Raw genomic sequence first — 22635 nt, forward strand, 5'->3', positions numbered from 1 at the left:
GCGCCAAATCTTGTTCCAGGAATTAGGGCACGATCGGTGTTCTCTTTCATATATGTAACCACGCTGCCGCCACACCTGTCCAAACGTCAAGTGTGGTAATCCAGGTACGAGAAACAGGGGAAGCCAGGAGATGTAGTTCCTTATATACACTATCTGATCAAATGTACTGGGACACATATTAGTGGTCATTAATATGGGGTCTCTCTGCCATCCGCGTTTATGATGCCTTGAACTCTCCTGGGGACGCTTGCAGTGAAGTGTCTGAACGCATGTGCAATGGATATGTTGGAGTGACTATCACAATATTAAAGTATGTGCTGCACATGTTAGCCCTGTACTTAGCCAGTTTTGTAATTTTTCCTTTCGGAATGGTCAGTTTCCTGAAAGATTGAAGTACTCAGTAGTAAAGCAGCTTTATAAAAAGGATAAATCCATAAAGTAGACAATTTTAGACCTATTTCTATACTATCAGTGTTCGCTATAGATATTAAAATTCTGTCTATGTAAGGAAAATTGGTCATCTTATATCACACTATATGCTATCAAATGTACAGTTCGGCTTTAGAAGTCACTTAACAACTGGAACTGCTATATTCTCTTTTCTCTGTGAGGTACTGGATGGCTTAAAGGAAAGTATTCGAACGCTAGGCATATTTTTTGATTTAACTAAGGCGTTTGATTGTGTTGATCACAAAATATTGCTCCAGAAGATGGACTATTACGGAATACAGGGAGTATCTCACAACTGGTTCACCTCTTACTTTAACAACGCACAGAAAAAGGTCATTTTTCACAATGCTGAGAATCGCTATGATGTGGGGTCTGATTGGGATATGGTCAAATGGAGGGTGCACCAAGGATCCGTGTTGGGATCTCTCCTGCTCCTTATTTATATAAATGATTTGCCATCTAGTTTTACAGGTAAAACTCTAAAATTTTTCTGTTTGCTGAAGACACTAGCTTGATAGTAAAGGATGCAGTGTGCAACATTGGCTCCGTTTCAAATAGTGCAGTTCATGATATCAGATCATGACTTCTAGAAAATAAACTAACGCCAAATCACAATAAGAATCAATTTTTACAGTTTCTAACACACGAATCAACAAAACCTGACGTTTTAATTTCACAGAATCGGCATTTGGTAAGTGAAACTGAACAGTTCAAATTTCTAGATGTTTAGATAGATAGTGAACTGCCCTGGAAATCCCACGTTCAGGATCTTGTACAAAGACTTAATGCAGCCCTTTTTAATATTCGAAAGGTATCTGAAGTAAATGATGGCTCGACACGAAAATTAGTCTACTGCGCTTATTTTCATTCACTTATGTCGTATGATATTATATTTTGGGGTAACTCTTCCTATCCTAAAAGGATATTTTTGGCTCAGAAACGGGCGTTTCGGACAATATGTGGTGTAAGTTTCCGAACCTCTTGTCGACCCCTTTTCTCGAGTCTGGGCCTCTCAATACATATATTCTTTACTGTCATTTCTTGTTAACAGTATCAGCATATTTCCAAGAATAAGCAGCTTTCCCTCAGTTAAAACTCGGCAGAAATCCAACCTGCATTTGGATCGGACTTTCTTGAATCTTGTGCAAGAAAGTGTACGGTATACTGCTGCATCCATTTTAATAAGCTACCACAAGACGTCAAAAATCTTAGCAGTAATAGACGTGCTTTCAAATCGAAACTGGAGAGATTCCTCATGGGACACACCTTCTATTCTTTCTAGGAGTTTTTGAAAAATTGAGCTGATTCTTGTTGTATTGTTGACTGCGTTTACTTAAACTTATGGATTGACGTTTTCTGGGTTATAGACATTTTATTTTCATCTGTTATTACTTTTATGTTGTTGTTTCATGTACTGACACGTTCCATGACTTTGGAGATTTGCTCCTCAATGTGGCCCTACGGAGCTTGTCGTGTAAATAAATAAATAAGTAGCATGGCAGACTATTCTTCCTCGAGAGCCAAAAACCTAGAAGGTTGTAATGTTAGTCGCTGGGTTCCTGGACGTTCTCATTACCATACAGCATTTCCCACAAGACAGGACCCTGAGCAGCTTGGTCTATTTCAGGAACGTTATTTTCCACAAAGTATTTCTTCACAAATGTTGCTTTATGCAGAGTGAACAGTCATGCTGATACTTAAAATAATCGCCTCCGAATGTTCTCCAGGGATTCCCCCATCATAAACCTTTGAACTGTGTCGCCACAAGACCTAGCGTGACTCATCACCTCAAATAATTCGATTCCAGTCGTCCACCGTTCCAGAGCCTTCATCTTCACAGCACCTCAAGTGTCGCTGAGTGCTGACTAAAGAGACGTTTGGCGTAATTGGGGTGCTCGACCGCTCTGCAATTCCTTTTCTACACCTATATCTACATGTACATGGATACTGTGTAAATCACACCTAAGTGGCTGCAAAGGGTTCATCGAACCACCTTCACAATAGTTCTCTACTGTGCTACTCCCTAACAGTTCGCGGAAAAAGACGAACAAAAGTATCCGGACACCTGTCTGAAAATTACTTCCAAGTTTTTGGCGCCCTCCATCGGTAATGCTGGAATTCAGTATGGTGTTGGCCCACCCTTAGCCTTGATGGCAGCTTCCACTCTCGCTGGCATATGTTCAATTATGTGCTGGAAGTTTTCTTGGGGAATAGCAGCCCATTCTTCACTGAGTGCTGCACTGAGGAGAGGTATCGATGTCGGTCGATGAGGCCTGGCACAAAATCTGCGTTCTAAAACATCTCAAAGGTGTTCTATAGGATTCAGGTCAGGACACCGAGTAGGCCAGTCCATTACAGGATGTTATTGTCGTGTAGTCACTCCGCCATAGGCCGTCCATTATGAACAGGTGCTCTAACTTTTGGAAAGATGCAATCGCCATCCCCGAACTGCTCTTCAACAGTGGGAAGCAAGAAGGAGCTTAAAACATCAATGTAGGCCTGTGCTGTGATAGTGCCACGCAAAACAACAAGGGGTGGAAGCACCCTCCATGAAAATATGACCACACGAAAACACCACCGCCTCCGAATTTTACTGTTGGCACTACACAAGATGGCAGATGACGTTCACCGGGCATTCGCCATACCCACACCCTGGTATCGGACCGTCAGATTGTGTACCGTGATTCGCCATCACTCCAGACAAGGTTTTCCCAATATTCAATCGTCCAATGTTTAGGCTCCCTACACCAAGCGAGTCGTCGTTTAATGTTTACGGGTGTGATGTGTGGCTTATGAGCAGCCGCTCGATCATGAAATCCACGTTTTCTCACCTCCCGCCTAACTTTCATAGTACTTGCAGTGGATCCTGGTGCAGTTTGGAATTCCTGTGTGATGGTCTGGACAGATCTCTGCCTGTTACACATCACGGCGTCGGCCTAGGGATGTTTAGGAGTGTGGAAATCTCGCGTGCAGACGTATGACACACGTAACACCCAATCACCCGACCACGTTCGAGGTACGTGAGTTCCGCGGAGCGCCCCATTCTGTTCTCTCACGATGTCTAAACGCTACTGAGATCGCTGATATGGAGTACCCGGCAGTAGGTGGCAGCAGAATGCACCTAATGTGAAAAACGTATGTTGATGACATAGTGTATATCTTTCCGCGCGACCTCTGATTTCCCTTATTTTGCAATGATGCTCATTTCTCCCTGTATAAGTCGGCGTCAAGAATTTTTGCATTCGGAAGAGAAATTTTCTGACTGAAATTCCGTGAGAAGATTCCGCCGCAACGGAAAAGTCTTTGTTTTAATGGTGTCCATCCTAGATCCTGTATCATGTCCGTGACACTCCTTCTCCAATTTCGCGATAATACAAAACTTTCACGATGTACTCCGTTATTCCTATCTCTTTGGGGTCCCAGACCGCGCAGCAATTCTCCAAAAAATGGACGGACAAGCGTAGAGGAGGCAGTACCTTTAGTAGCTCTCTTACATTTTCTAAGTGTTCTGCCAAAAAAAAAAATGCAGTCTTTTGTTTGCGTGCTCACGACATTTTCTGCGTTTTCATTTCAATTTAATTTATTTGTAATTGTAATTCCTAGGTATTTAGTTGAATTTGCGCCCTTCATATTAGGCTGATTTATCGTGTAACCGAGGTTTAACGAATTTCGTTTAGCACTCATTTGGATGACATCACACTTTCCATAATTTAGGGTTACTTGCCAATTTTCGCACCATTCAGATATATTTTCTAAATCGTTTTGTAATTTGTTTTGATCTTCTGGTGAGTTTACTAGACGATAACGACAGCATCATCCGCAAACAACCTAAGACAGCTGCTGAGGTTGTCTCCTAAACCGTTCATATAGATGAGGAACAGCAGAGGGCCCATAACACTACCTTGGGGAACGCCACAAATCACTTCTGTTTTACTCGATTATTCTCCATGGGCTGCTACGAACTGTGACCTCTCTGATAGGAAATCACGAATGCAGTCGCATATCTCAGACTATATTCCATAAGAACGCCTTTTGATTACAAGCTGATTCTGCGGTCAAAAGCCTTCCGGAAACTTACAAATACGGAATCAGTTTGAAACCCCTTGTCGATAACACTGAACCATTTGTGTGAGTAAAGAGCTAGCTGTGTTTCACAGAAACGATGTTTTCTAAATACATGTTGACTGTGCTTCAATAGTCCATTTTGCTTGAGGTAGTTCGTAATATTGAAACACAATACATGTTCCAAAATCCAGCTACATATCGACTTTAATGATATGGGCCCGTAATTTAGTGCATTACTCCTACTACTTTTTTTGAATATTGGAGCGACCTGGGCAACTTTCCTGTCTTCGGTTACGGATCTTTCGACAAGCGAACGGTTGTATATGATTCTTAAGTATGGAGCTATTGCATAAGCACACGCTGAAAGGAAGCTATTTGGCATACAGTCTGGACCAGAAGACTTGCTTTTGATAAGTGATGTGCGTTTCTTCAATACTCCGAGAATATCTTCTTCTAAGTACTCATGGTGGCAGCTGTTATTGATTCGAATTCTGGAAATTTACTTCATCTTTGGTGAATGAATTTCGAAAGGCTGTGTTTATCTTTTTATGCACAGTTATTGTGCTTCGTGGACTGTTAGCAGCATTTCGGAACTCACGACTGGTTCCTTCCGATGATTTTCATGACATTTTTTACAATTACTCTGCGCAATGCTCAACGATGCCTGTACCTGAATGCATGAGGGCCACCTGGTCTTCGTTTTCCTTCAGGGTATCCATAATGACGTCGCCAACACTTCACTAGGGCAGCTTTAGAAGGATTCAAAGCCGGCCGGAGTGGCCGTGCGGTTCTAGGCGCTACAGTCTGGAACCGAGCGACCGCTACGGTCGCAGGTTCGAATCCTGTCTCGGGCATGGATGTGTGTGCTGTCCTTAGGTTAGTTAGGTTTAATTAGTTCTAAGTTGTAGGCGGCTGATGACCTCACCAGTTATGTCGCATAGTGCTCAGAGCCATTTGAACCATTTAAAGGATTCAAATGTCCAAGAAGAATTTTTTCAGTGAGATGGCATCCGGTGACTATCCCAGTGAGCCCTCCTCACCGACTCACCCTGTTTTTACTGCTTCTCTGCTGACAACGCAATACACCCCGCCTCCTTTTTACGAGGGCTGTTCAAAAAGTGAGATGAGTTTTCAAATTGCACGAGCAACGTACATTCCATTAGCGATGTTTTTTTTCTGTTATGTTGTGAAAGGGTCCTGTAGTCCCCTTTCATTATCATTTTATTTGCTTTACAATGATACAGAACTCTCTGGCATGAGTGAGTGAATGAATGTGGGTGTGTTTCATTTTGCTATACAGTGGTTTAGTCTGCTGCAGAGAATCAGCGGTAGTCGTAAAGAATAGTCAACCCTTATAATTTTGAGGTAGGCAAAGAGGTTTTCTCCCCTTGTGTCGAAGGTACCGGTGTTAGGTTGGTGGCGGAAGCCTCATCTATGGGTTTTCCCGGCCACGGTGTCGCGTGGGAGACGGGGAGTGTGTGAGACGGGCAGTTTGCTTCCAGCTCGCCGAGGGTCTGCAGCCGAACATTCTTCGAAGAAGGGTGAGTTGACTTAACCGGGTGGTGCGTTGTCTCATAGCAAGAGGGGAGCTTTTAGCTTTTGGTCTCGCGTTTCCTCTTATAAAGATTGATTTTCTGTGTCGCAGCAAGGCATGCAAGGGTTTTGCAGACTTTCAGTTTGATTCCTAATGCAGACTTGACTTTGATCCGTAAGAATAAGGTAGCACAAAGTGTTGCATATGTTGGAACGCCCTCGGTTCAGTGTGAATGTTTGTGTGCTTGCAACTGCGTGTGTATCCATTCTATCTTTTACGAACCTGGTAATTTTTGCTTCTTTGTGAATTTTCATGTCACGTCACTTTATGTCCGCTGGAAACCATCCGCATGGTTTAATATTAGTTTGTTGGCACTCTGCCATTATCCTTTGTGTATTAAAATGCGTCCTTTGTAAAATGTTAATTGTTCGCGACTGCGTGGTTCGATGTTACTAAAATTTGGCCACGGTACGTAGATGTTGTGTCCCCGCGAACCACGTGTGCACACGAGTCTGTTGTGAAACTTACAGCGTTTCACAAGCAATGGAACTTAGGTACCAGGAAACAGTTGTCTTTAGATGCATTACATCAATCTTTTAAGGAATAAATAATTTTAGCTGCAATCTTATCCAGTGTACCGATGCTACGCCTCCGTTACCTACGCCATTTACTTTGTAGTTTTTCTTGTCAGCCCATCGATACCGTTTCTATGCGCACAGGTACAATAATTAGTGTCCCTTTTTTATTTAAAACAAATGCTTTGGAATAGATCTTGTTTCCAGGAATGTTGTTGCAAAGCTGCACTTATGCACAGTGTTCACGCACACTTTACTTTATTCAGTATTTGATTCACGTGAACAATGCCTGGATCATATTAATAACTACATCCCATTCTGTATCAGTGACTTTACAATGAATGTTCTTTTGTGAGTTTTTCTTATGAATAAATTAAGTAATTTTCCGACTCAGCGCAACCCCCTATTTTTCGTGTGGCTAGAGTTGGTGGCGACCCAATCGTTTGTGTTGATTTCAACTGAAACGTACTCTTAGAAAAATTATGAATGACTGCGCTGGTAAACCTCTTACGTTATTTGATTTTCAAACAGCTGAGCAAAACTAAACGTAGTCTTAATTATTCTGATCACCACTAAACTGACACACTATTTTTAGCGCAACGCAATCTGACTTCCAATAATCCCTACAAAAGAATGGCCCTGACTAACAATAACCTGTACGCTTCATGAATGACGTACCTCAAAAAAATCTTCGTTAGTCGAACTACTGCAATACAGCGAGCGCCACTACTGCCAGCTAAATAAAAGACTAACTACTGAAGGCACTAACTACTGATAGGCATAATTAGCAAATGAAAGATTTTGATAGAGAACAAACAATGTATTTACCTTAATAGTGTTCGAAAGTTATGATATATATATAAGTTCGAGATATCCAGTCTTACAAATTTCCTCTTTCTGACGCGCACACGTCCATATCGTTCGCTCTTAAAACTCTGGCATCTCTGTCCCCACATCCACCACTGCTGGCGGCTCACCTCCCAACTGCACAACAACCAGTCACAGACCGCACACAGCACAGTCAGTGATTTTCATACAGAGCGCTACGTGGCGCTACCAACATTAAAACCTAAACAGCCTACTTCCACAATGTCAGATAGCATTTTCTTATTCAAATTGCGCGTGGCTCTTTTAGCCATCAGGATACATTCAAAGTGCACTTCACGCTTCTTAGACATACCGACCTTTTATTCACGTTACTTACGCAGTTGGTACACATGTCCCTAACATATGTTTACAGATTCAAGTGTACAGTATGCTTCGTTTGTTTCTGACAGATAGAAAGGTTAGACCTGTTTTAGTGCGCTCGGCTATTTTCGATTATTATAAAAAATGGAGCAAAGAATTTGCACCAAACTTTTGTATGAAAAGTGGAATCAAGTGCTCTAAAACACTTGAAATGTTGACAGTGGCATGCGCTGAGTCTGCTCTAAGAAAAAAAAAAAAAGTTTACAAGTGGTACATGCTCTTCCAACATGGCCGAAAGGATGTCTATGACGAATCTCGCTCTGGACGCCCCAGCGCATCAGCAACAGAGAGAATTGTTTTGTTGGTTAAAACAGTCGCTGTGGTCGTACTTGCAGTTTCTGGAACAGTAAGGAAGAAGCACGAGTAGCTCCCTACAGATATCTCTCGGAGATGATGAGAGAGGCACCGAGAAGCAGAAATCAGCAGTTGCGAGTTGTGGTGTTTCGCTGTTCGGCTGTGCCACGACATAGGGAGGGGCGGTGAGCGTGTCTGCTGCGTGCCTGTGAGCGCCGGGCCGCTGCACTCCTTCACGGCGTGAGCTTCTCAAGGCCGACACGCGAAGGCGACCGCCCAGCGTGGAGCGCTCTCGCTTTCTTCATCACCTGTTGTTTGTTTACCTCCGGCTGCTGTCACGGGAGTTGCACGTACTGCGGTACGGACTGTTTTTATTACTAGAACACCCGACGGGACATTTTTATCCTTTAGCAAAATTTTAATCCATTTCCGCCGTCTGATTGTTCTAGGAGGCCGGAGACGGCTGTGACTGTCCTCGTCATTTCGAAATAAAAGACAACGCAGCCAGTTGCATAGTTTTCAAGAAAAAATAATGAATACTGTGTAACCTCCCCACTATATTAACTTCTGTCTGAAATATAGCACAGATTCACCTCCTGCTCTATAAAATTCTACGTATTACCAAAACTATGTACCCACGAACTATTATCCAGCTTAAACTCGTATGCCAATCTTTTACTAAACAGAACGTTATTGGAATTGAACTGTAACTGTTCTGAATGCAACTTGTCGTTAAATTTAATGCCCAACTGAAGTAAAACAGTTAACAGGCCCTAATCAAAATTTCCGCGTAAATGGTTCAAATGGCTCTGAGCACAATGGGACTTAACTTCTGAGGTCATCAGTCCCCTAGAACATAGAACTACTTAAACCTAACTAACCTAAGGACATCACACACATCCATGCCCGAGGCAGGATTCGAACCTGCGACCGAGAATTTCCACTTACCTCGCATCTTGACAACATTGTTGCAGATTTATCGAAAGCACAACAGCAAATAGCAAGCAGCAAGGAAGCAGCGGCTAAGCTAGATTTCTATTCCTGATAAAATTTCCAAACTATACTCAAAATGCATCATACCACATGGTACAATGAGGTAAAACGTAATGGTAAACAATGGGATGGGGTCCGTAACTATTAGTATGAAATGATATTCAAAGACAACGATTTTAGAATGAAGTATGTATTCAAAAAGACAGAGTAAATATTTGCGTGATCTTCACACATAATGTAGGAGTCTGGTCCCTTCAATCCCACAAACCAACCAACCATAATGTAGGTCTGAACAATACTATACTCAAGAACGTGAACTGTGATTTAAAGAGGGTACAACGTTAACAGATTTTCTGTAAAAATCAAGCAGCTTGGTCAATTAATATGTTAATGCATGGCTCTGGGAAGTGGGGTGGTCTTTCTTTCAACACCGAGCAAGTTAATTAGCTGACAATAATCATTCCGACACACTACCTGCGCAATCCTGCACTCTTACCTCATACTTCTTCTCTTAAAGAAATAATAAGATTATTCAGAATTTATATTCTCTTCGGTTTCTGATGCATGCATCGCATCCCTCCTTGCTGTCCTTTACAATCAACCTTGCTTCATCTAATAGACACAATCACAAGTCAACACAGCACTGCAGAATACAACCATAACATACTGGGAAACAATGATTAAAAAAGATTTGATACGTTGCACCGTTTCCGAGCTATGTAGCACTGAAGTTACCTAATCAGGATGATTCCCGTCAATGAAGCACTTTCACGAGCTAAAACGCGGTAATAGACAATCTGTGAGTCCATGAGTTACCATTTGTTCGAATGCTCATCACCAGTCAAAATGTGGCTTTCTCGGAAGTCATATATTTAAGGTAGGTGAGCAAAATTACGTTTTTATCAATTTGCGGAAACCAAACGAACACGTATGGCGACGCTATCACTGGTAGGGAGCGTGATTCTGCGTGGGTGGCGACCTGGTTGGCTGACGTCGATCCTAAATAACACGTATCGGATTTTTTCTAGACAACTGTTTCTCAGCACAACTGTCCCTGCAGTACCAAAGGGTTCAAATGGCTCTGAGCACTATGGGACTTAACATCTATGGTCATCAGTCCCCTAGAACTTAGAACTACTTAAACCTAACTAACCTAAGGACATCACACAACACCCAGCCATCACGAGGCAGAGAAAATCCCTGACCCCGCCGGGAATCGAACCCGGGAACCCGGGTGTGGGAAGCGAGAACGCTACCGCACGACCACGAGATGCGGGCCCCTGCAGTACCCTTACAGGCTTTCCATATTGCTTCTGACCAACATGTAAAGGGCCAAAAACCTAAAACAAAATAGTTTAAACATAAATATGTATATATTCCAGGCCACTGAAGATTCCTTGCAAATAATAAAGGCAAAACGCGTATGGGAGGAAATTTTTTTTTTCATTCAGTTGTGACATACGGCTGTAAACTAATAACTGCCAAGTCAATGAATTTTCTGCCTGACACTATAGGCTGTATACACAGAAGAGCCAAAGAAACTGGTACACCTGCCCGCGCACACACAAAAGTGCCACAACACGACGAGGCATGGACTCGACTAACGTGTGAAGTAATGCTGGAAAGAACTGACACCATTAATCCTGCGGGGCTGTCCATAAATCCGTAAGGAAACGAGGAGGTGGACATAACTTATGAACAACACGTTGCAAGACATCCCAGATATGCTCAATAATGTTCGCGTCTGGGGAGTTCGGCTGCCAGTGGAAGTGTTTAAACTCAGAATAGTGTTCACGGAGCCACTCTGTAGGAATTCTGGGCGTGTGGGGTGTCGCATTGTCCTGCTGGAACTGTCCAAGTCTGTCGAAATGCACAATTGACATGAATGGATGCAGGTGATCAGACAGGATGCTTACGCACGTGTCACCTGTCAGAGTCGCATCTAGACGTATCAGGAGTCCCATATCACTCGAACTGCACACGCCCCATGACGTTACAGAGACTCCGCCAGGTGACATGCAGGGTCCATGGATTCATGAGGTTATCTCTATACCCGTACACGTCCATCCGCTCTGCACAATTTGAAACGAGACTCGTCCGACCAGGCAACATCTTTCCAGTTATCAAAAATCCAGTGTCGGTGTTGACGGGACCACGTGAAGTGTAAAAAGCTATGTGTCGTGCAGTCATCAAGAGTACACAAGTGAGCTTTCGGCTCCGAAAGTCCATATCGATGCTGTTTCGTTGAATGGTTCTTACGCTGACACTTATTGATGACCCAGCTCTGAAATCTGCAGCAATTTATGGAAGGTTTGCACTTCTGTCACGTTGAACGATTCTCTTCAGTCGTCGTTGATTCTGTTCATGTAGAATCTTTTTCCGGCCAAATCGTTGACGGAGATTTGATGTTTTACCGAATTCCTGGTATTCACGGCACACTCATGAAATGGTCGTACGGGAAGTCCACACTTCATCACTAACTCGGAGATGCTGTATCCCATCGCTCGTGCACCGACTATAACACCACGTTCAGAATCACTTAAATCTTGGTAACCCACCATTGTAGCAACAGTAGCCGATCTAATAACTGCGCCATGCCCTTGTTGTCTTATACAGGCGTTGTCGACAGCAGCGCCGTATGAAGCCTGTTTACACATCTCTGTATTTGAATACGCATGCCTGTACCAGTTTCATTGGTGCTTCATTGTAGTATATAGTTGTGTACTACATCTTGAAAGCAAGATTCAGTTACTGATAGGTTTTTCATTTTGTTTTTCTAAAAAAAAGTTGTTGTTTACCTATCGAACTTCCCTACATTATGTTTACCCCAGTATTCATATCTGTAGCATTGCAAATGTTTGTAAGACGCGAATCGTTCTGCTAATGGCGCGGTTATTAAGGATATCTATTTTAATACTAGAGTTACAAAATTTGTCGTACATCTACAACAGTTCTTTCTCAGAATATGTTTATTACCCATTTTAACACTGGAAAAGAGGTAGGCATGTTACCGCAGGCCAGCTAGTGGGTATCGTTTAAGCACTAAAGAGGCTGTAACAAAAATTCACAAAATAGCTACAGTAAGACCTATATTTGTTCCATTGATTTGTGCGTTATTTACGTATTTCAGTCAAAACTTTATCTTGGATTCAGTCACTTGTACATTACCGCTTAGGAAACAAAATGTTGCTTGTCTACTTAGAAATGTCACCTATTTATACAGTCCGTAATATTTCTTCACTTATTTTACTTGTTTGTTTGTAAACTTAAAATCACACATAGAGCAGCTTATTGGTACTTTCCTCATATATTTGCTCCAGACGCTTTTTTTTTCATTTCTCACAGATGTCATGGGTCTTGTTTCCTTTGCATGATCCAGTTTGCTAATTATTTCACAATTTTGATTTGTTTGGTCCTACAGCTGTTTCTTAGATCCACAGGTCTCGGCCACTAGGTTCATAAGACAATGGAGTCCAACCCAGTTTGGGGATGTATTCCCCGTTCCTGAGAAGTGTGTGTGGTAGTGCACTGCCATATTGGAGCAAGATTTCCTTTCAATCCTTTTCAGACTGAACAATGAGAAATGTTTTTTGAGTTTGCTCTGACCCTTATGGCAACACATCCTCAAGAATGACACCATCACTATCCCAAAAATTTTCACCATCACTTTTCCGACAGAGACAGTTGCCTTTTTTTGGTGATTGCGGTCGGTGCCGCTCCGTCGACAGTCATTTTGGTTCCTGCGAAAAGTGACACACCCATGTTTCAATACGTGTAACTATCCATGTTGGAAAAGTCTCACGACTGGCCTCTGTTGTGAAGTTTCGTGAAATCCGTCGCCTGCATACCTTCGAATATCCAAAAGTGAATTGTTGCACACGGTTTTCCGATGCTGATCGATAGCGGCAAGGCCAACTGTTGAGTTGCGATGTGCTGGTCTGGACGAATAATGGCATCCGTGAGGATTACCACGTTGTAAGTATTGTCGGTGCTGCATCTCCCGATCGAGGCGGATCATAGAGCTGAGTTTTCTGCACGTCCTGACTCTCTAACTCGCTTTACCCACCGTCCAACACTACTCCTATGGACCGTGTGACCACCAAACACTGCACAAACGTTTATGGATATTGAGCATACTTCCTTTTTCCGCAACTAAAAATCAATTACAGCACGTTGCTCGCAATCAGTGCCTCGCATAGACGGTGTTCTTATCGTTCACTACTACTATTCCATCCATCGTAAAAGTACAAAAAATATCAAATTTGAACTGTGTAAAAGAAAAGAAAAAACAGCGTAATTACTTGTTGAACAACGCTCGTACAATGCGACGTAGTACCACAATCAGAAATTCTATGCGTTAAGCGATTGTGACACCGGAAATCTAGCCACTTATACCAACTGTTCCAAAGTATCCGCACAGCTGTAAGTAATGCGAAACTATAAGTGCATGTCAAGAGAGGCCGACCCTTCAGCATAAAAGGAGGGGAGTATTGTGCTGCCAGTATAGCAAAAGAACAATTGAATGTATCGTGAATTCTGACGTGGACTAGTCGTTGGAATGCGCTGGAAGTAACAGGTACGTCAGGGACGTTCCAGCCCTGATAAACCGGCCCAAGGCGACTAACAATTATTTGAATGTGAAGTGGTGGAAACGGGAAGGAAAAATCACAGCTGAACCAAGACGAAACAGACTTCGTATTCTGGTGGATAGGGACCTTCGAGTATTGTGGAGGGTGGTAGTAAAAATTCGCATGAAATCAGTTATGGGAATCGTTAGTGCTCTTTAGAGTACTTCTAGCAGTCTAGCTAGCACAAAGATTATGTGCAAAGAGTTAAAAAAAATGGATACAACGATAGAGGAGCTCCTCAGAAGCAATACATCTGTGTAGTCAGTGGTAAGCGATGCTCGAGGTGAAGTAAAGTGTGACGCTACCGGACTGGAAACGAGTGATCTGGAGTGGTGAATCACTCCATTCCATGTGTCAGTCTGATAGAAATGCTTCGGCTTGGCAAGTGTGTGGAGAATATGACCTGCCATCAAGTGTAGTGACAACGATGTAGTACAGAGCAGGTGGCGCTACCGTATGGCGGCATATTTTGTATTAGATTGTGATCCCTTTATTGCGCTCAGGAAAACGCTAGGGACGGAAGTATATAAACACGTTTAACTTGAATGTGTACTGCGTAGATCAGAGGAACATTTCGGACATGATAATTGTTTGCGTCAATGTGACAATACACCCTGTCATAAAGAAGTATATTTGAGGCAATGGTTTGTTGACAATAACATTCCTGAAATAGACTGGCTTGCCCAGAGTACAGAAATGAACTCAATGGAACACCTTTGGGATGAACTACAGCGTAGATATCACTCCAGCCCCAGCTTCCACTGTCACCACCTTGTCTAGTTCCGACTCTTGAGGAAGCGTGGGCTGCGGCTCGTACAGACAGTCAGACACCTCACTGAAAAAGTCCCCAGCAGATTTCAAGCCGTCATAAAGCGAAGGATGGATACATCGCACACTAATGTCCTTAGTCCGGGTACTTTTGATAGGATGATGTATATTTCTGGTGTTGGTTGTTACGAAACGTTTTGCTGTTTTTGCGGCGCTGTGTGCTGGACAGTACGACGCGGTGGCGAGACTACCTGTTGTTACTGTAGTTGTTGTTGTTTGCAGACGGGCAGCAAGCTGGCGCTGGCGGAGCTGGGCGCGATGCGGCTGTTCTCTGACGGCGCCAAAGACTCGCGGTACCTGAACGCCACGGCGGACGCGGTCAGGCGATGCTCGGCCGCCAGCAGGTCACTGCTGCCCGACAATGGCGGTAAGTCTGCCGTCTCCCTCCCCACCTCTCTCCCTCCCTCTCTGCCTCCCACCCTCCCTCCGTCCCTTCCTCTCTCTATCTCTCTCTCTCCGTCTCCCTCTCTCTCTCTGACCACCCTCCCCTCTGCCCCAAATATAACTTCCAAAATTTACGATAGTCATGCCAACTCTCCTATTAGAAAGCTGTATAACACGGGTATGCAGTCTTTATACAGACTGAAGAGTAGGGTGGAATGTCGGAAGTAAAAGAGAGGTTCATTTTCATTTTCAAGCTTCATTTGCAAGCTTACTGTGTCCAGTTCGCCATAAGTGATTCGCAATTGTTTGGTCACCTTAAGGTTATCATACTTACTCCTGCCAGGTACTCCTCGACTCTGGTGATTTATTTCGCCTGGTGACGAGGCATTTGGCTATTTAAGCCGTCTTTATTCCGAAGAATAAACAATACATATATATACAGAATGGTAGATATGCTATACATAGGTGTTCAATACCTCACCATGTCCACCACCGAAGTGGGGACTTACATGGGCGATACACCAAATTAGGAAAGGAAGAAAAACACATAAATGAGAGAAGAAGAAAAAGAATAAAGAAGATATTCCTCCTGTGAAAGTCCCCAGGAGTCAGGGAATTAAGAATATCCAGCACACTACCCGTCGCCGGCGCGTGGCATCAGCCTATTCGCCGTCATCTGCTCGAAAATTCGGTAGCTGATGCGGCAGCTCTGCAGGAGTCTGGTGCTTAGGACCGCCAGCTCTCGGGGTCGGAACCCCAGGTTGATGAGGTCCCTCGCCGACGCAGGAGGCCACGTCCCCCTCCAGTTCAACGTCGCTGTGGATACTGTCACCTCCTGCACGTCTCGTTGCAGTTTGGAGATTGCACGCCGGATGGACGGCGTGTTGTAGTAGGCTGCCTTCTGTGTGTGACTCCAGTCGAGCCGAAGATGGGCGTCTATCACTCAGCCGATGCCATCTTTTACCGCCACCACGTCAGGCTTGCGTTGTCCCTCAGGTGTTCGGAGGTGGGGCTCCATGGAGGCGTTGAAGCCCCTCTGCACTAGCCCACGAGCGACATACCGCACGATTGCGTCATGTCGCTTGACTCGGGACCTGTGCGTTCTGTAGTAGGGCTGTAGGACGTGGTTGGCGGTCTCGACGGCCTAGCAGCCTGCACGACATCTGGTGTCCGCCTCACGTCCCCGACTGCACCGTGACCGACGGGAAGGCGTTGATGCAGGCGCGGAGGGCGTCGATCTAGTCACGCCCAGATAGTAGTCGACTGGTGTCGGTGACCCACTGATGCTGCCCTCGGACTGCAGCGGATGCCGACAGCGCCGCACCATCGATGGCGATGTGCAGGCGTGTGGCCCACATCTCTCCAACCTGCGTTGACGATTTGAGGAGGTGGCCTTCCCACGTCAGGTGCCGATCCAGCAACTCGATCTCACGCTGCACTTCGTCCAGGCCTGCACCGTCGAAGGCTGGCCCTCTCTTCTTCAGCCCCAGGAGACGGGAACGACGGAGGGTTGGCCCCATCCAGTGGCATGATGGGATGCCGAGGCCCCCCTGGGCAACAGGAGCGTGGAAGTAGCCCAGGGGAGTGTCCGCCGGGAGGCGGAACCATCTCCTTATGGCGGCCCTGATAGAGATGTCCGCCGACTTCAGGACACCCACCTGGGTGCCGCTAAGGGCCAGCCCATGGTACAGGCCAGGGAGAAGTACGTTGACGAGAGCGTAGAGGCGCTGCTGCGGCTTCAGCGGAGCTCGGGAGGTGACATCCAGCTGTTCCCCCTGGTGGCGTCGGGGGTTGAAGATGCAGCGACCCAAGGTGGAGAACTGCAGCCCCAGGTACCGGAAGGTCTCACCCACGTGCAGGGCAGGCACGGTGGTTTTGCTTGCCTTGAAGGTGACGTCGCCGTCCACCTTCACCTTCTTTTCGCGCCCAGACGCGACCAAGGCGAGGGTAAAACACTTCCGGGCGTTGATCTGCAGCCCCAGGGGTGCGAGGGCTGCGACAGCTGCATCTATGAGGGACTGCAGGCCCCTCGGAGTCGACGCGAACAACAGGATGTCATTTGCAAAGGCCGCAGCGTTGACTCTGCGACCGAGAATCTGAGCCCCGATGTGGGAGGGGAGAGTTTACCTAAAACATAGTCCACCATAAAGTTGAACAGGAGGAGGGAGAGCGGATCGCCCTGACGGACGCACCATGAAGGCTGCACAGACACGCCCACGGCGGCGCCGCCCGCTATCACCGTCGCACTGCACTCGTAGCACCGCTCGACGTATTCAATAAAGCAGCAGGCCATGAGCCCTCAGCACAGGGCGAAGGGCGGCATGATCCACCGAATCGAACGCTTTAGAAACGTCGATCGACGCCACAAAGACAGAGCGGCAGGAGCGGACTGCGTAGGTGAGAGCAGTGTCCAGGATGAAGGTGTTCTTCAACATCACATCCTGAGGGATGAATGCCCACTGACGTTCGTCCACAGCGTACGTAAGCATCAGGCGCGACGCGAGAACCTTGTGGAAGTTCCACGCCAGCACTGAGCAGACTGTAATGAGGCGAAAGTCAGCGGTAAATGTTGGTGCAGCCGTTTTGGGGAGAAGGGACGTGCGCGCGCGAGGCAGACGCTCGGTAAGGGCTCTGGCCAGATGGAAGAGGTTCATAAGCTTAAGAAGGACTTCGTGCGGCAGGCGCCGCAGCTCAGCAGGAGTCAGCTCGTCCGGATCCGCTGCTGATCCCCTGGGCGGCAAGGCGGCTGCGACCTCCTCGGCGGTGATTGGCCCCCCACAGGCTCCGAGTGCGGGAGGAGGCGGTCACGGATGAAGCCTGCAGTGGAAATGGGCTTCTTCGTGAAGAGGTCCGCCCAGAAGTCCAGCAGACAGGGAATGTTGGGTGGTGGCTGCAGCAGGGTGCCCTCCAAGAACGCAGCGCGCGCGCGACCTTTGGAAGGCATCCTGCATCTTCGCGTAGCCCCAACGGCGCGGTTTGCGCTTCGGCTGCGGCGTCCCTACAGGCGGCCGCTTCGGTGGCTGGCGCGACCTCTGCGTTCTCGTCCTCTCCCCTCTGGACCCGACCGACGCAAGCGCACTCGGGAGCATGCCCAGGATGACGTCAGTCGGCGTCCCCGGCCCCAGACTGATGACACGGTCAAGGGCCGAGAAGCGCTGAGCGGATGCGGGTAGCCCCGCTATATGCTCCCAGATGGTGGCGTCAGTCAAGCCCTCCGGCGGCGACCCGGTGGTGTCGGCCGCGAAGTCCTCAGCTGCGTCATTGGCTGGCGCAGCCGCGTCGCCCGCGTTGGGCGGCGACCTCTCCGCTCCCCGTTCTCAAGTGCCTCAAGAGAGTCATAGTTACTACTGCCAGCTGCTCCCCCATTTTACCACCATCACATCTTCTAGCATACTCTGGCCAGTCCGCCAGAAGCGATATGCAACTATTTGCTACCTTAAGCTTTTCATATTTACTCCTGCCGTCGTCCTCCAGAATTCGAGTCCAGTGTCCTAATCAATCTCTGGGTAGAGATTCGCTGATGGTATGGCTACACTCAGTGAAAGTAATGAAAAACTGCAGGACCTGCACAATGGAATGGATGGCGTAATGAGCATAGAATATGGATTGAGTGTAAACCACATAAAGGCGAAAGTAACGAGGAGCAGCACAAGTGAGTCTAGCGATAGTTGGCGGGTAAAGTATCTCAGCCACTTGAAATTTAACTGGTGGTAGGGAGAGGGGGTGGGGCTTATCACCACTAACTCTAAGAAGAAATTCGAATGAAATTGAAACAGATTGCCTGTCTTTTAAATGCCATTTTGTAATACTTTCACAAACTCTTACAGATGCAGTTACTCAAACAAATCTCCTGAAAATAATAGCGAGTAGAAATGATAACAGAGTTTCTATTCGAAAAGCAGATTTCATGAAAAATATAAACAATGCATCAACATACGTAGTAACACAACAGGTAAAACAGACCGAGTTCGGAAAAATATCCGCGCGGTTAGAGGCGCCATGTCACTGACACTTCGCACCCCCCCCCCCCCGGACTCCATCCCTCGGGCATTGTGGGGGGGCGGGGGTGTTGTGCTGTTGTTCTTAGCACAGGTTAGTTTAAGTAGTGTGTAAGTCTAGAGACCGATGACCTCTGAAGTTTGGTCCCTTAAGAACTCACACACATTTATTTTTAGGAAATTTAAAAATCTTGGATAAAATTGTTCAAATGGCTCTGAGCACTATGGGACTTAACATCTGAGGTCATCAGTCCCCTAGAACTCAGAACTACTTAAACCTAACTAACCTACGGACATCACACATCCCTGCCCGAGGCAGGATTCGAACCTGCGACTGTAGCGGTCGCGCGGTTCCAGACTGAAGCGCCTAGAACCGAACGGCCACACCGGCCGGCTCTTGGAGAAACCATGCAGCACAATGTATTAGGAGAATTAGCAAGAGATGTGAGTTTTTCTTAAACTGGAAGAAGGATACGGTCAGACAATAAAATCTACACGACGAAATGAATACTTAATAAAAGAATTAGAACACTACAGCACAGTGGTAACACAAGATTGTTTGTACGCATCTGAATGCTTCATTATAAACTATGAAATGGACAGAACACAGACAGCTGAATGAAAGACTATTAGAAGAACAACTGCCGCAAGTAAACCGCAGTTGGTTTGAAAATAAGAAATAATTAAGAGATCTACGAAAATACAGAGAAAATCTCATAGGTAATAGGAAAGCGAAGATTACTCTTCTTTGGTCGCCTCTTACCAACGAATGATAATGGGCGAACGACACAAAATATTTCTATATTAGTGGAAAAAGAAATAGAGAATAGCATAGCCTATAGAAATAAGAAAATAACTTGAAATAAAGAACATTAGAGAGTCGGAATTAACACGAGAAAGACGTCATAACAATAAAATACTAAATTTACAAGGCTTTCACGGCAGAAATTATATGTAGCCTTTCACAACGCGTACAGAAAAAAGCAAAAGCCTACATCGGGAGAAAGTACTGCAAAAAAGGCGAAACAAAAAAACTGACTATCTAGTTTCAACGTTTCGTTGATGTATGACTAGTAATCCTTTGTTTCATGTAGGTTGTATTATAAATCTACCATAGTTGCAGTACCTATGTATATTTTGGAGACTAATTTCAAACCGGCTGGTTCAGTCTCAAGCCTGACATGTTGAGGCTGCACTGAAAGTGCCTGATCTTAGTGACAGCCATCTAAATGTGGTGAATACGTGTATCACACAGTGACGGCAGATAATGTCACAACTTGCATATGCTCACATTACAAGTCAGAATGAAACTGTTTGATTCTGACTTGTATAGTGAGCATCTGTTCCAAAATGTTCAAATGCGTGTCAATTTTTAAGGGACCAAACTGCTGAGGCCACACACTACTTAAACTAACCCCTCCGGCGGGAGGTGCCGCGCAGTCAGTGACACGGGGCCTCAAACAGCGCAGCCACTGCGCGCGGCGGAGCATCTGTCTTTGCCAAATTCAGGTGGTTGTCATTAAGATCAGGCACTTTCAGTGCAACGGCAGTACGTCAGGCTTGAGACTGAACCAGTAGGTGCGAAACTAGCCGCCGAAATACAAGTACTGCATCTGTGACAGATTTCTAATAAACTCTTCATGAAAAGTAACCGAAGTTGTTCAGTGATCTTAGCAGGTCAGTGTACAGGCAAAATAAGGTTAAAATAAGGGGGGATACGATCCATACGAAGAATAAGAACCCACTTTGGAAGCCAAATTAGGCATAATGGACTTTGCAAGGAGGATATAAGGAGAACAACAGAACAAACAAAGTGGACTTACGTTCTTAAGAGAACTCTTCCTGAATGAAACATAAACCTTAATTTTAAGAAAAATTTCAAACTCGTTTAGAGCATATATGGTTGTGTGGAAGTGAATCATGATCTGTTCAAAAACTGGAAAAGAACAGACTGGAGCGTTTGAGAAGTGTGAAGTAATATATCAAATGAGGTGATTTCCTCAGAAGTGACACCGAAGAAATGTAAGGCGAACAGCCGGCCGCGGTGGTCTCGCGGTTCTAGGCGCGCAGTGCGGAACCGTGGGACTGCTACGGTCGCAGGTTCGAATCCTGCCTCGGGCATGGATGTGTGTGATGTCCTTAGGTTAGTTAGGTTTAAGTAGTTCTAAGTTCTAGGGGACTGATAACCACAGCAGTTGAGTCCCATAGTGCTCAGAGCCATTTGAACCATTTTGTAAGGCGAACAATGACGAGAAGGAGGAACACGATGATAGGACATGTGGTAGGCCAACAGAAGGTAATTTCCATGGCAGTAGATGGAGGTATAGAGGGTGTAAACTGCTGGGGAAGACAAAGATTGGAAGACATCGCACAAATAGTTGAGGCCGTAGGTCTAAAGTGCTGCCACTAGATGTAGAAATTATTACTTTATGTTTCTTCAAACATCCAACATAGCAAACTGAAATTTGCTACTACTTATTTAAATATATAAAGGAATTCTGTTAAACATCACAAAAAGTGACTATTTCCATGTCGTTGTTATAAAGGGTGTCCCAGAGGATGTAGCCATATCCAGGGATAAGACAGGAACGAAGATTCGAAGTAAAAAGGTCTGCTCAACGATGGACTCTAAAATGCATACTTTAAGAGCAATAACCACTTAATCTTCGATAATGTGAAACAAACCCCTCTACTCAAAGTTCTTTGCTTTCAATGTTTCGAGAGCTTGTACTGTAGGCCAAAACAAGGAAAAAAACAAAAAAACAAGTGCACATGAGCTCTAAAGTCCATGACGTAAGAGCTGTGGACACTTCGCTACTGTGAAACACATCTCTTCCACATTACCAGTGCTTATAGCTCTTAAGCCATGTCCTTCAGAGACCATGTTTACTGTACTTTTCTGCTTCGAATGATCGTTTCTGACATACCCATGCATACTGAGCTTTCCTTCTGGGACATCCTGTACATCCCACCGTTTACCTGCGGCCTAATTGCTGTTGGTAAACTCAGCAGAATTTTCTAAAGCAAGCATATGAGTATCTGAAAAGGAATGGGAGGGAATGGAAGCAGAATGGTAGCCAGGGGGGGTTGCTGGAAGCTCTTTTGTGGACATCAACAAATAAGAAAATTCGGAGGCGATAACTTAATGACAGATGGAGTGGTGAGATGGAGTTATATGGATGTATACAGCAGAAGATCGCAATGTACAGAAAAATGTCGAGCAGTACTGACATCAGTGGCTGTCTAATGCTTAGCTATGATGACGATAAAGACGAACCATGGGGCATTTAAGTAACTAAATGCAATAAACTAAACCAAGACGAAAGACAATTACCGTTAACTTCATCCTGCCTCACAGTAGCTTCAAGTCCACTTCTCTTGCTTTCTCCCAAATCCAAATTTCCCGATTTGTTTGTCACTTCGTTTATATTTTCTCATGAGTGCAACAGTATTCTGTGTCATTTACTATCTTCTAAAGACACAAGTGCAATAGAGCTCACCTGTGTTATCAGAACTATTTTTTCCATTGAAAATCTCGTTATGAAAATTTATGTAGCATCTTCATCTTTATTGTTTCCAAACAAAAGCGACTCAATGCCCATTAGATCTTAGACTTAAACTAGTTTATACGCATGTGG

The 22635-nt window shown here is 45.2% G+C and overlaps 1 protein-coding gene across 1 annotated transcript in view; it reads left to right on the forward strand.

The window, feature by feature from the left end:
- The window catches only part of LOC126263235 (general odorant-binding protein 70-like), a 146159-nt gene that overhangs the window by 118812 nt on the left and 4712 nt on the right, over window positions 1–22635 (forward strand). The window contains exon 6 of the mRNA XM_049960318.1: window positions 14838–14982. Within this exon, the coding sequence (XP_049816275.1) occupies window positions 14838–14982 (145 nt within the window). The remainder of the gene's footprint in view (window positions 1–14837; window positions 14983–22635) is intronic.

The sequence above is a fragment of the Schistocerca nitens genome, chromosome 6, assembly GCF_023898315.1.
Source record: "Schistocerca nitens isolate TAMUIC-IGC-003100 chromosome 6, iqSchNite1.1, whole genome shotgun sequence".
Classification (NCBI taxonomy): domain Eukaryota; kingdom Metazoa; phylum Arthropoda; class Insecta; order Orthoptera; family Acrididae; genus Schistocerca; species Schistocerca nitens.